The 14931-nt window shown below is 36.2% G+C and overlaps 1 protein-coding gene and 1 pseudogene across 1 annotated transcript; both read left to right on the top strand.

The window, feature by feature from the left end:
* The first annotated feature begins 5243 nt into the window (after positions 1–5243).
* Positions 5244–9709, top strand: LOC104237190 (pleiotropic drug resistance protein 2-like; annotated as a pseudogene).
* Positions 9710–10392: 683 nt separating this feature from the next.
* LOC104237191 (uncharacterized) lies at positions 10393–11457 on the top strand. Its single transcript, XM_070147209.1, has one exon. The coding sequence runs from the start codon at positions 10393–10395 to the stop codon at positions 11455–11457; it is 1065 nt and encodes a 354-aa protein (XP_070003310.1).
* Positions 11458–14931: the final 3474 nt, after the last annotated feature.

Raw genomic sequence — 14931 nt, 5'->3', positions numbered from 1 at the left:
TATAGGTCATGATGGCGCCAAACACCATTGTCAGGAAAGCCAACGCGGAAATAATAATAAGTTCTAAGTTTACTTTACTAAAACTATTGCAGCAATTTCTTAATTTGAATTTAAAACAAGTGTTAATTAGTAACGTACAAAAAATAATTATACAATCCCAAAAGAATAGTCTACCAATGTGTGTGCCATGACCTGGTGTCACAAGTATGTGGGCATCTAGTAGAATATACAAAAGAATAAATCTATCCTACTATATGAAATAGAATAGACAGCCAAAAGTATAGAGAGACTCCATCATTCTACTGATGGCATAGGAAGGGAGCAGCTCACCGTGGAAGTCTCGGACTATGATCAAGAACGCGCACCAGATTGGTAGCCAGATGTACCTGCCTCAAATCTGGTACAATTAAGTACAGAAGTGTAGTATGAGTACATAAACAATATGTACCCAGTAAGTATCCCGTCTAATTTCGAAGAAGTAGAGACGAGAAGTCGACTTGATACTTACTAGGGTCAAATAATATAAGAAAGCATTATGCTAAGCATGGATGTCACAAATAAATAACAATTTATAGCAAGAAGAGATAAGTGATGTCCTAGACAATATCACAGTTAATCATTTACATTTCAGAGCATTTAACAAAGTTATGAATAAGATTTCACATAGATATCATGCGCATATTATGTCGATGTCGTACGGCCCGGTCCAACAGAAAAGAAACTGTGCACTGCCAGAGGGTCGAATGTCGTGAACCATAGATGCATCTATGTCTACCGAGGCGATCGACCCGATCCACAAATATCAATTATCATCAAGAAGGTGCATAAAGGCGCATTTATATTCAAATAATTCATACAAGTGTTCAAGAAAGTGTATATTCACATATGTTCATTTCCAAATCTCTAGCATATCCTAAGTGATCTCATTAGCATGAAAGGTTATAAATATTCACAAATATGGCATGATACGAGTCCTAAACTACCCGGACAATTAATATAATAGTAGCTACGTACGGACTCTCATCACTTAGTGCGTACGTAGCCTCCGCATTTAGTGGCAAATTATTCAATTATTTCACCTATGGGGACAATTCCCTCTTGCAAGGTTAGAAAGGAGACTTACCTCGCTCCAATGCGTACTTCCGCTACCAAGAACGTGCTCAAACCCTCAATTTGGAGTCGTACGATCCCAAAACTAATTCAATGAGGTAGGAACTAGTTAATACAAGCTCACAAGATCGCATTCTAACTATTAAAGAAATTTCCGGGCACACGCACCCAGATTCCGAAATTTTTCGAAGAAAGTTGTTCTTTATAACTTTATGATCAATAATATATGATTTCTGCTTCATTCCATGACAATTTTCGTGGTTAAATCTAACTTTTATCAAAATCCTAGGTTTTGCCCAAATCCCATAATTTTTCCTTAATCTTTGTGTGTTAATCTACTGAAGATTCAAGTATTAAACTAGAAATAAGTAGGATGAACTTACCTCCAGATGCTAGGTGGAATTTCCCTCGTAGAAAGCTCCCATATCGCCCAAACAATGGTGGAAATGTGTCAAAAATAACACATTCCCGTATTAAATGAAGGCGATACTACCTTCAGTGATTTCCGCACTTGCAGTTAGGGGACTGCATTTGCGGTCTCGCTTCTGCGAGAGGGGGCCCGTATCTGCAGAATTGGGCCAGGCGTGCTGGGGCTGCTTATGTGATCTTGGAGTTGCTCCTGCGTAGTCGCTTCTGCGGAGAAGGAGCCGCATCTGTAGTTCCTGGGCTCCTCCCCTTGGCCGCTTCTGCCATGAGTTGACCGCACCTGCGGTCTCGCACCTACGGCTGACCAATCACAGGTGTGGTTATGAAAGATAGCTGGAGCTTCAGCTCCTTGCCAAATTTTTCAACTTTACTCGAGCCTCGTCCGATTGATGCTCGGGGCCCCCGGGCCCCGCCTGAATATACCGACAAGTTTGAAATCATAAAACGGACTCGCTTGAACCCTCGGAACACCCGAAACAACGCCAAATCTAAGAATCACTCCCTAAAACCAATTGAATCAAACTTATGAACTTCAAGTTCTTCAATTTACTTCTAATGTGTCGAAACATACTTATACTACTCGGATTGACACCAAATTTTGTGTGCAAGTCTTAAATGTTATATTGGACCTGTACCGGGCTTCGGAACTAACATACGGGCCCGATACCAACATGATCAAGCATTATTCAATTTCATTAAATCCTTAGAATTTCAGTTTAACAATTTCTAACAATAATTCATTACTCGGGCTAGGGACCTCGGAATTCGATTCCGGGCATACGCTCAGGTCCCATATTTTCCTACGAACCCTCCGGGACCTTCAAAACACAAGTCCGGATCTGTTTACTAAAAATATTGACCAAAGTCAAACTTAGCCTTTTAAGAAAATCTTAGGGAATCAAGTCTGCCTATTTCACCCCAAACTCTTCCAAATCCCGAACCAACCATCCCCGCAGGTCGTAAATTAGTTAAAGCAAGCGTGGAAGATCTTATTTAGGGGGGCGGGATTCTAAAAAGCAAAACAACCAGTCGGATCGTTACATGCGGGGGATAAATAAACCCCTCAATTTGATATAAATTGCGGAGGTTATGGTAACCCCGCAATAAAACCTCCGCAAATTTCGCATTTTTTTTATAGTGAGTTAATTATTTTTTTCTGTTCAAATATTATTTAATCATTTCAAATTTAAGTATTATGTTGACTAAAGACATACGTGCAACGCACGTACATATATACTAATAAGCCTAAATATGGATAAGAGAGATAAGGTAAACTAAATTAGTAGTAACTTCTTTCTTAGATATAAGATTATGAGATATACATTTAATTTACGTATTCGAATGGTAACATCTACATAAATTAAATTGCAAGACCAAAATTATTGATATATTCAAAAACCAAAAGTTCCTCCTCCTTATAAAATAAAAAGACATAAAAGAAAGCAAGATTTTATGGTTCAACCAGCCAAATCTTTTCACATGCATATCTTACGTTAACTATTAGACGGCCAATGGTGAAGCACGTACATATGCGACTGTGTTTCATCTCCCTAAAAAAATCTGATTATAACATTTTAAGGAGATATTTATTCCACTTTAGAATAATTCCACTTTAGAATAATTCGGGGGTAATATGGGACTTGTGCCTTTCCCCGTAGTATTATCTAGAAATTAAAATCACACAAGTAGTCACCTTCCTAAAACTTGGCTAAAATTCTACCTTGAAATTTCCAACCAACAGTCAAACATTAGTCACTTTGCATGAAACTTGGCTAAAAATCTTACATTCGAGTTCCTTAGAAAGAGTCACACAAGTATGGAGAATTAAAGAAAGAGCTCGACATTTACAGATTTGCTACATTAATCTTGTAACTTTAACAGAAACTATTGGCATGCTAATAAATTCATGGTTTCCTTTTGGTTGGATTTTTGTTGCTTTAATTAACACATATAGACAAAAAGAGTAAAAGACGATAGATATAAACAAAAAAGAACTATATATTTTATTGCACTTTGAACTATTTTATTGTACAAGTCTTCTACTTCTCTACTTTTACTCCCATTAGAACTCTACATTTAATGGGACAAAAAGGATTTACCTTTTGGCGTTTCTCCAAAAAAACCAACAACAAAATTGTATAAAGTAAATTAAGATTTTGATTTTTAGAACTAGTCCATGTACGCTTTTCCACCCCCGAGTTTGAGACGTAGAGCCATATGATCCCAAGGTATTCAATTGAAACTATTCGTAGATAATTATACTGAGGAAATAACGTTATATCTATACACGTGTTCTTGAATCTTCCAATATAAGAATAATTTTTTACACCCCTCAATAAATGATAAAAATGTACAAAAAAATTGCTTTAACTCGTAAATTTGAACTTAATCATAGTAATTGTTTTTTGAATTTTTAATTTCATTACTGTTCACTTCATCCTATATCAAAGAGCGTGAATCTTTTAATTAGAAATTTTGGGAGCCTCGAAATGCACCAAAAGACAAACAAGAAAATAAGAGTACGTGCCTCAGCAAACTACTTTGAAAAAGCCGTAATATTTGCTTCAAACTTCTCTTGATCCCTTCCCCATGCATACTAAAACCCTCTATATGTATAACCGTCGACTTCTGAACTCTGTGTATTCACTGATCAATAACCAAGCCCATGAAGTCTTTGACAGTTCAGTGTCCCTGCCTCTGTGTATAGTTATATTCACTGGTACATTTTCTGATCTTGCGCATAATCTTTATTTCATTCCCTTTATTTTTTCTTGTTCCATATTATGGTTATATACATACCATTTTACTTTTGTCCACTTCTTTCTCCTGCATGATAGGGGATGATACTCTTTCTTTTTCTTTTTTTTCTCACTAGTAACGTGAAAAGTTTGCTCCAATTAATTTAATGTTCCATTCAGTGGCATAGCCATACTATGTCAGGGTAGTCTTCCCTAAAAAATTACACTATATATATAAGTCAAATACTATTTTATATGACTATATATTATATTTTGAACACCCTTAACATAATTGAGAGTGAGGTAAGTACAAGGTGTTCACAGTGATATATTATTCACCAATTCAAAGTTATTTGCCCATCTTGTTTGCCAAAATTAAACGTATGGTCTATTTGACTCTTTTTCAATCTAATTTTTAAAATAAAATAACTTTTAAAACTTAAAATTTATATACAGATAAGTAACTAACCTTAAAAGTTGTTTTTTAATTAAAAATTATTTCTTAAACAAATTTTATAATTTAAAAGTCGAGCTTTTCAAAAATTTCTACAACAATACAAACCCTCTCGACTCTTTCTTTTCTTTAATTTTATGCTTACTTTTATTAGTAAAATTTCTATTATTATCTTTTTTATATTAATTTTGATTATAAAATTACAATTCGAATAAAAGTATTTTTATTGTTCAACTAAAAGTTGGTTAGATTGATTTTAAAAACTTTGGCGCATCATTCATAGATAAAAATTATTAACTTATTTAAAGTTTGAACTCACCATATAAGATTTGTGGCTACTCCACTACTTCCATTAAAACTAAACATGCAATTATTAAAGACAGTTGGAAACTTTCTTGATTTGTGGGTCCATTGTTAAAATCTTGAATTTCCCATTTTAAGTTTGTACTCTGAAGTGCACTACTTGGGTCTTATTGCAAATTAGAGAGTTGGACTAATGTGTATAGTTGTATTACTCCCTCCATTCCGTGTCCAACCAAAGAGAAAGGTTTCACTTAAATTGGAACGGAGGTAGTATTTCTTAGTGATTGTGCAATAATTAAGGTTGCCAGAAAATTGGATATTTTTTTCTTACTTTTTTGTTTCTTTTCACACGTTTGTTCCAAGTGAATTTCAATTTTTTGCGGGTGGCAGAAAATTCACTGAAACAGAGGATTTAAAGGTTTTTTTTTTTTTTTGTTGAGATTCTTGGACTTGGAGAGGGTAAAAAATGGAGGGAACATTAGGCCGGCCGGATGAGCTGGCCAAGTCACTGAGCCGGCGGTCCATGAGTAAGAGCGGTCGAAGGCCGAGTTTTGGATCAATAAGTGGAAGGAGTTGGGCATCAGCTAGTGTTAGAGAAGTGTTTAGTGCAGCAACAGGAGGTGATGTTTTTCAAACAAGTGCAAGGGAAAATGATGATGAAGAAGAGCTTAAATGGGCTGCTATTGAGAGACTTCCTACTTATGATAGGCTAAGGAAAGGAATTTTGAAGCAAACATTGGATGATGGACAGGTTAATTATCAACAAGTTGATGTTGCCAATCTTAGGTTGCAAGATAGGAAACAGCTCTTAGAAAGTATTCTTAAATTTGTTGAAGATGATAATGAGAGGTTCCTTACTAGACTCAGAGACAGGACTGATAGGTGAGTGGAACATAAATTAGTAACAAATTTCCTTGATCTTAGTGTTTTTTTATTGAAGTGAGCCTTGGAGCAACAATAAAGTTGTCTCCGCCTAACATTTAGTTTAGGGATTCGAGTCGTGGAATCAGACACTAAGGCTTGTGTTAGGGTAGGTTGCCTACGTCACACCCCTTTGAAAATTTGGGGTGCAGTCTATTGCCGGACCCTTCGTAAATGCAGGATGCAAGCATCGGGCTGCCGTGCCCGCAGTGTTTTATATTGTTTCCTGGTTCAACATTATGTGTTAATCAAATGATTTTTGTTTTGCATGGAACAGAGTTGGAATTGAGATTCCGAAGATCGAAGTTCGGTTCGAGCATCTTTGTATTGATGGAGATGCATATGTGGGATCTAGAGCACTGCCTACTCTCTGGAATGCTTCCATCAATTTTGTGGAGGTACTATTTCTTCTTCTAAATGTAATCTTCAATAATTTAGATTGATAGTACATTGACAATAATGCCTTTGTTTCCCTCGCTTTTATTGTACTTGTTAAAAGCTTGTAAACTTTGGTACTTGTACTGGTGAATTGATTTGTTTTTAATGTTCAAATTTGATAGGGGTTTCTTGAAAAGATCAAGATTGTCCCTTCAAAGAAAAGGGTTGTCAACATACTGCACGATGTGAATGGAATCGTCAGACCTTCAAGGTATGTTCATCAAATGAAAAGTTGCATTCAAAGTTAATATTTGAGTCTAAATTGTGGGCAGTCAAGGACTCAAGGTTTATTGCAAGTAGTGCACCGTTGGTTAAAGAAAAGCAACATATTTTCCAATTAGTATATCACACATACTTTACTCAGTGTGATTTAGCATGGTTGGGACGGGCTTGGAGCTCATATATTGATTCTGTGGTTTTTTCATTTTACAGGTTGACGCTACTTCTGGGGCCGCCGGGTGCTGGGAAAACTACATTGTTAAAAGCACTTGCTGGGGTGCCAGACAAGGACATAAGAGTGAGTGACTTTTGAATTTTCAACGCGTGACCTGAAAGTTCTAATTGAGTGGTGTTTTGCTGACAATGTATTCTTTTAAGTGAATGGAAGAATCAGTTACTGTGGTCATGAACTGTCAGAATTCATCCCTCAAAGGACATGTGCTTATATTAGTCAGCATGACCTTCATCACGGAGAGATGACAGTTAGAGAGACGTTGGATTTTGCAGGACGTTGTTTAGGAGTTGGAACAAGGTATGAGCTCCTTACCGAATTGTCAAGGCGTGAAAAGGAAGCAGGAGTCAAACCTGATTCTGAGATAGATGCATTTATGAAAGCTACAGCTGTTGCAGGCCAAGAATCTAGTTTGGTCACGAACTACGTTCTTAAGGTTAGACTCCTGATTGCACTCGTAACTAGTCCTGCATGTACAAATCCACCTAAAACTGATTAATGAACTGAATTACAGATACTCTGGATGGATATCTGTGCTGATACATTGTGCGGTGATGAAATGAGAAGGGGTATCTCTGGTGGACAGAAGAAGCGGCTCACAACAGGTATGTACAATATCGCATCAATCAAGGGAAGACCCTCGTACAAGCTTTATTTTGGGATTTTTCATTTTTGGCCCGGCAGCCCAAAACATATAAACTGATTATGTATATTATATGTATGTTTATGCTTAATATACAAAACATATACATTTGCCGGCTATTATTTTTTTTGGGCGGCCCAAAAATGTCCCCTTTATTTTCTTCTTTTTTATCCGCAGCGTCTATCCAGCTTGCTGGGTTTCTTCTAGTGCATGTGCCTTGTAACAACATTTAATGTGAAATTTATTTTTCACTGAATGCAGGAGAAATGTTGGTTGGCCCTGCTAAAGTTTTCTTCATGGATGAAATATCAACTGGCCTTGACAGTCTACAACATTTCAAATTGTGAAATACATGAGGCAGATGGTCCATATCATGGATGAACCATGACAATCTCTCTTCTTCAACCTGCACCAGAAACCTATGATCTTTTCGATGACATTATATTGCTTTCCGAGGGAAAGATTGTCTACCAAGGTCCACGTGAGAATGTCCTGGAGTTTTTCGAGAGTGTTGGATTTAAATGCCCAGCAAGGAAAGGAGTTGCTGACTTTCTGCAAGAGGTTACTTCTTTAAAGGACCAAGAACAGTATTGGTTCAGAAAAAATGAACCTTACCAATATATTTCAGTGGCTGAATTTGCAGAACGCTTTAGTAATTTTCATGTTGGGCGACAGCTTTCTGATGACCTTGGAGTTCCTTATGACAAGAGCAAAGTCCATCCTGCTGCACTGGTCACTTAGAAGTACGGTATCTCCAACATGGAACTCCTCAAGGCATGCTTATCGAGGGAATGGCTGTTGATGAAGCGGAATCCCTTCTTATACATATTCAAGACATTCCAGATTACTGTGATGTCAATAATTGCCTTCACAGTATTCTTTAGGACACAGATGAAAGTTGGTCAGATGGCGGATGGAGGCAAATTTTATGGGGCCTTGTTTTTCAGCCTCATCAATGTGATGTTTAATGGTACAGCAGAGCTTGCACTTACCGTTTTCAGACTTCCTGTGTTCTTTAAACAGAGAGATTCCTTGTTTATCCAGCTTGGGCTTTTGCTCTTCCCATTTGGCTTTTAAAAATTCCCCTTTCTTTCATGGAATCACTGATATGGATAGTACTTACTTATTACACCATCGGATTTGCTCCTGGTGCAAGTAGCTATATTCTCCGTTCACTTCTGGCAACCAAAAATTCTTTGTGGTAAAATGTGGTGTATTTGTTAGGCTGCTGAGTCGTGATATCTGGTCAATGTGAATTTATGATGCACATTTAACAATTAGTTTAGGAACTATTAAGAATTCAAACTTACATTTTTGCGCCTACAATATTTTCAGGTTTTTTTGCCAATTCTTGGTATTTTTTGCTTTGAATCAGTCGGCCCTGTCTCTCTTTCACTTTATTGCTGCACTTGGAAGGACTCTAGTAGTTTCTAGCACATTTGCAACTTTCACGATACTCATAGTTTTTGTGCTTGGTGGTTTCATTGTTGCAAAAGGTCAGTTTTCTGTTTTTCTCTTGGGAATTTGTAAAACTTCTCAGTTCTGATAAAGAGTGCTCTTTATAGTCTTGGACTATAGGTGCAGATAGATCTACAAAATTGACAATTTCATTTGCATGTCCAATTTTGCGAGTTCAATATTTTTTGAATGCGTGCTTATGTATTGGTGCAGATGACCTGGAACCATGGATGAAATGGGGCTACTATATATCTCCTATGACATATGGACAGAATGCGATAGCTATCAATGAGTTTCTGGACGAAAGATGGAGTAATGTAAGGTCTAACATTAGTTTATAAATAGCGACATATGTTGGTTTGATTTCTCGCATCAACATTGATTATCTTGACACATCCTATTTTATGCTCTTTGCAGCCCAACAATGACATGAGATTTTCTGAGCCAACTGTGGGTAAGGTTCTTCTCAAGGCTAGGAGCATGTATACAGAAGACCATGTGTTCTGGCTCTGTGTTGTTGCCCTATTTGCGTTCTCGTTTTTGTTCAACTTTTGCTTTATCTTGGCACTGACATACCTAAACCGTAAGTCCCAAATTTTCTACACTATTTAAAGGTTCAGAATCTGCCTTTGGTTCTGATAAGTTCATGTAAGAAAAATGCAGCATTTGGAGACTCCAGATCAGTTATTTCCGAGGATGACAAAAGTAAAAAAAATAAGCGAACAGGGTGGACTTCAGCATCTTCAGCTCCTATGACTGAAGGTTGAGGCTCTCGTACAATTATCCAGTTTTCATGTCTACAGCTTTTATTTATATATAATGAAATAGATAAGACTCTTGAGAATATCTTAAGGATTTCAAACATCCAGTTTTTTCCCCATCTTGAGCTCTGATGCAAAGAACACCTCTTTCATTAACCTTGTGAAGTAATGAGTATTTTATGGGGTCCATACGTCACCTACTACATTGAAAAAAAGAAAAAGAAAGAGGAGTGATTGACGGGGAGAAAAACAAAACTGTGGGCGCCAGTGGTTTGCAATTGCAAATTGCAATGAACCAATTTATCTTATTGGTTTCTTGGGCAGCAATGATGGCTATAAATAGCAGCCTCATTCTCTCAATTCAGACACACCAAATCGAGAGAAGCAACAGAGAGTTAGAGAGAGTAATCTACAGATTGTAGTATGTGAGATAAATAGCGAGTGAGAGTAATATTGTAGTGAGGTGTTTAAAAAAAAGAGTGTTATTTCTTTCGAAGTTGTAGTAGTTTCTTGACACTACCAAGTTGTAATATTATAGTGGTATTATATTGCTCCGCTCGGGTATTGTAATTTACCCCGTTAAAATATTTGGTGTCGTTGTTACTCTCTTGTGTCATTGTTATTTACCGTGAATATTATTCCTGGGCGGGATATATTATTTTTTATCCCAACAACGTGGTATCAGAGCCATGGTGAATAATGGTCCGATGTCCTTTCAGTATCCCCGTCTCACAAAAGATAATTATGAGAAATGGTGTCTACGTATGAAAGCCATTCCTGGCTCCCAAGATGTGTGGGAAATCGTAGATAGAGGGTATGCAAAACCCGATAATGAGGAAGCTCTGCCTCAAAATGAAAAAGATGTCTTGGCAAAGACAAAGAAGAAAGATCAACAAGCCCTCACGCCCATCCACCAATGCCTGGATGATGCCATGTTTGAGAAGGTAGCGGATGCTACCACCTCAAATGAAGCTTGGGAGATTTTACAAAATTCTCTCCAAGGAGTTGACAAGGTAAGGAAGGTAAAACTTCAAACTCTAAAGGCTGATTTTGAAGTTTTAAAAATGAAAGAATCTGAATGCATTTCAGATTATTGTTCAAAAGTTAAGGTTGTTGTAAATCAATTGAATAGATACGGGGAGGACATAGAAGATGTCCGTGTGGTAGAAAAGATCCTCCGCACTTTAACACCAAAATTTGATTTTGTGGTGTGTGCTATTGAGGAGTCTAAAAATTTAGACTCTATGACAGTGGAGCAATTGGAGGGTTCTTTACAGACCCATGAAGAAATGATCAAAAGGAGACAAGAAGTGGCACTAGAGCAACTTCTTAAAACTCAGGCATCCTTCAAGGATTATGGAGGTGCAAAAAGCTATCGAGTGAAAGGACGAAGACGAGGCCGTGACGGTCATGGAAGAGGAAGAAGTAATGGTAACAACTTCAACAATGAAGTTAAAATCCACCAAACTTTCAGAGGTCGTGCTCGCGGACAAAGAGGAGGAAGAGGGCGTGGCTACTATCAAGAAAATAACGGACAAAGGTATGACAAATCAAAAATTAAGTATTATAATTGTCATAAATTTGGCCATTACTCTTGGGAATGTCGTAGCAATGTTGAAGAAAAAGCTAACCTTGTTGACGACAAGAAAGAAGAAGTTGAGTCAACGTTGTTGATGACACTCAAGGAAGAAGACAGAGATGATTGCAGCTCGTGGTATTTGGACAATGGAGCAATCAATCATATGTGTGGATGAAAAGAAAAGTTTGTGGAGATCAATAAAACGGTGAGAGGTAATGTGTCCTTTGGAGATACCTCAAAGATTCAAATCGAAGGGATAGGTACGATTGTGATCTCCTGTAAAGATGGTAGTCACAAGTTAATTCAAGATGTTTATTATGTGCCAAATTAAAAAGTAATATTTTGAGTTTGGGCCAACTTCTTGAAAAGGAATATGACATCCACATGAAAAATATGCATCTTTGGCTTAGAGACTCAAGTGGAATTCTAATTGCTAAAGTGCATATGGCAAAGAATAGATTATTTTCTCTGAATCTTAAAACAATTGATGCAAAGTGTTTGAAGGCTAATGTGCAAGATGAATCATGGTGTTGGCACATGCGATTTGGGCACTTGAATTTTGAAGTGCTCAAAACAATGGGGGAAAAGAACATGGTGCATGGGATGCCATCAATCAGCTATCCCAATCAATTGTGTAAAGCTTGTCTTCTTGGAAAACATGCAAGGAGGAGTTTTCCAAAGGAGGCCATGTCAAGATCAACCAAACCGCTTCAACTTGTCCACACTGATGTGTGTGGACCAATCAATCCACCTTCCTTTGGTAAAAGTAAATACTTTCTGCTCTTCATTGATGACTTTAGTAGAAAGACTAAGGTTTATTTCTTGAACCAAAAATCTGAAGCTTTTGCTGCTTTTAAAAATTTCAAAGTACTTGTGGAGAAAGAAAGTGGCTATGAAATTAAAGCTTTAAGGTCCGATAGAGGAGGCGAATTCACTTCAAAAGAATTTAATGACTTCTGTCAATCTCATGGAATTCGTCGCCCTCTAACGGTACCTTATTCACCCCAACAAAATTGGATAATAATAATATACATTGGCGAAGTAATAGTTAGTTGATGGAATCCATGTCTCGGTTTAGAGATTGATGATATACCTTTATGAAAGCTTATAAGTTTTCATGTGTAAACCCGGCCGGTGGATTTTGTATCCGACACATGAAATAAGTTAAGCGAAAGTCTAAAGGAAATAATCAATAAATTAAATCGTCAGTAATTTAATTTAATTGATTCGTATCTGAATCTTAACATGGGGAGTTAAATAAGATTTAATGGATGAATTTCGAAATTGAATAAGGAGTGTAATTACGAATTTTTAGTGGAATAATTCGTAATTAATTATGGTGGATATTAATTTCGAAAATTACAAATTAATTCCATAATTAGAAGCTTTGTTAATTAAATTCTGTGGTCCCTATTGTGCCTAAATAAGAGGAAATAAAGGAATCTTTTTTCTGGTGGAAAAGAAAACCTAACAGGTTTTGGAAAAGGGTCTTAACCCTTAAAACTTGTGCTATAAATACATAAGGTTTTCCACCTAGAGGGATGGGTACATGGTGGCTGAAATTTTCTGCCAAGTTTTCCTAGAAATTTCGCCCACACGAAATTGCTATTTCCGGGTATTATTTGGGTAACACAGTAGAAGACCGTGGAACGTTCGAGGATCACGATTGTGCGGGTGATGGAGATTCCATTAAGAAGTTATGGAACTGAAGGCTCACGTGGTAGAAGAGATATGTTCACGCTTCAAGAGGTAACCCGTGAAATCCCGTTTATGCTAGTTGTCTAAATTACATGTGATTTTGATACTGGGATTGCTTCCGCTGCATATAATAATCCATCAATTGGTATCAGAGCTCACTCACATCTAATTAGATAACTAAGTTTTTCATGAAACAAGAATATGGTGTTTATGTGCATTTTTTGAATTACATATATATGTGGTTTTCTGAAAAACTGCACTGCTGTTTTGTGAATTAACTGTGCATAATTTATGGATTATTCTTATAATCATGAGATATATGTTTTCTTATTGATATTTGATTGAGATTATCTGAATTTTTTGGGGTAAACCCTAGAAAAACGCAAAACCTGTTTTTGACCGAATAGCCGGAATTTTCGGAGGTCAGCGAACTTGACGGACTCTGATTGAGCTGAAATTTGGTGGGTCCATCGGAAACGCCGTGGTGAGAAAAACTCACTGCTACCTTAGCAGTGAATCATGGTATTTTTCGGCGTTTTGAGGTCGTTTGGACTGTGTTTTGGACGTTTTTCTATTTTCTGGAAATTATTTCTTAATAATTTTAATTCTTTTTTAATTCAATGGTGTTGGGGATGACTCCCCATGGTCCCCATGATTAAATACTAGTCATATAATATGTTTACACATTGACTATTAGCAAATAAACGTGTTGTTGTATTAAATTCAATAATAGAGGTGTAAGATTTTATTGACTAGGTCTTACAAGGTATAATTCATATTGTGTAATGATATAATTATTTTGTAAGAAAGTAAAATTCTCTATTTGATATCCTGGATGACTAATGATTGGAGCGTTTGGCATGTTTGTGCATAAAAAATTTCTCAAATTTAAGTTTATATTTTCATGCCCTACGTGATTACTAGTTTGGATTTTCGATGAAGAATTTTGTTCTCTGATTGGAGGTTCTAATTAAGTGAAATATGACGGTATGTTGTATGAGTTTTATAATGTTGGTATGACTTTTAAGCTATGGTCTACCATAAAATAATTTTATGAGCTAAATATATATTCACTTGTAAATTGAGAATTTTATGAGTAATAAATAGTTACCACTGAAGTGGTTTGTTTATTTGAACTCATGAAAAATTCTTAGTAAATTTGTACATGTGAAATTATATCTATTCATGGATTGAGCATTATGATTAATAAGTAGGATCCACAAAATGGTCTATTTATTTGAGTCATTGAAATATGTTTAATATACCATGTGAAAATTATCCTTGAGAAATCTACATTAATGGTGGAGGTTCATAACTAGAAAAAGAGTATTTATCTTTGGGTACTAGTGAAACTAACTCCACCCATGAGAAGAGATATTGGGGTTTTCACTGAACGGGAGAAAATATAATATCTCAGGTTCTTATGTATTTAATAAAAGGATAATTTATTGCAAAAGGAGATATTATATATCCTAGAAATAGGAAGAAAATAATATATGCCTTGAGCTCATAGTGTAATTATAAGGAGAATGGAAATCAATATCATATTTATTTTAATTCATGAAACTACTTAAAACGGTTATTCTCCGAGTTTGGTTACAGGCTAGTGGTCATGAATTTGACGGACTCCGATTAACCTGAAACTTGGTGGGTTCATCGAAAACGATCTAGTGAAAAAAATTCCTTGCTATGCAGTGAATTGTTTTTTTTTTTTGGCATTTTGAGGTCGTTTAGATGGGTTTTCAAGCAGTTTATTAAATTGAATTTGTTATAAATATGAAAAATTATTCTTTATATATCGGCTATATTTGTGTTAAATCTGAAACATGATGATTTAACTTGATATGATATATAGCAAGAATGCAAATCACATGGATTTAATCCTGACTACGCCAAAAAAAATAATTTATTCGAATTTGGTCTAGTTTTTGGCGATCATGAATTTAACGAT

The sequence above is a fragment of the Nicotiana sylvestris genome, chromosome 5 (assembly GCF_000393655.2).
Source record: "Nicotiana sylvestris chromosome 5, ASM39365v2, whole genome shotgun sequence".
Taxonomy (NCBI): Eukaryota; Viridiplantae; Streptophyta; class Magnoliopsida; order Solanales; family Solanaceae; genus Nicotiana; species Nicotiana sylvestris.
The sequence above is the reverse complement of the archived record's forward strand: the minus strand, read 5'-3'. Positions and strand labels throughout refer to the sequence as shown.

What these genes read in the sequence shown, in the direction of transcription:
- LOC104237191 (XM_070147209.1), top strand. Translation starts at nt 10,393, where the DNA reads ATGGTGAATAATGGTCCGATGTCCTTTCAGTATCCCCGTCTCACAAAA.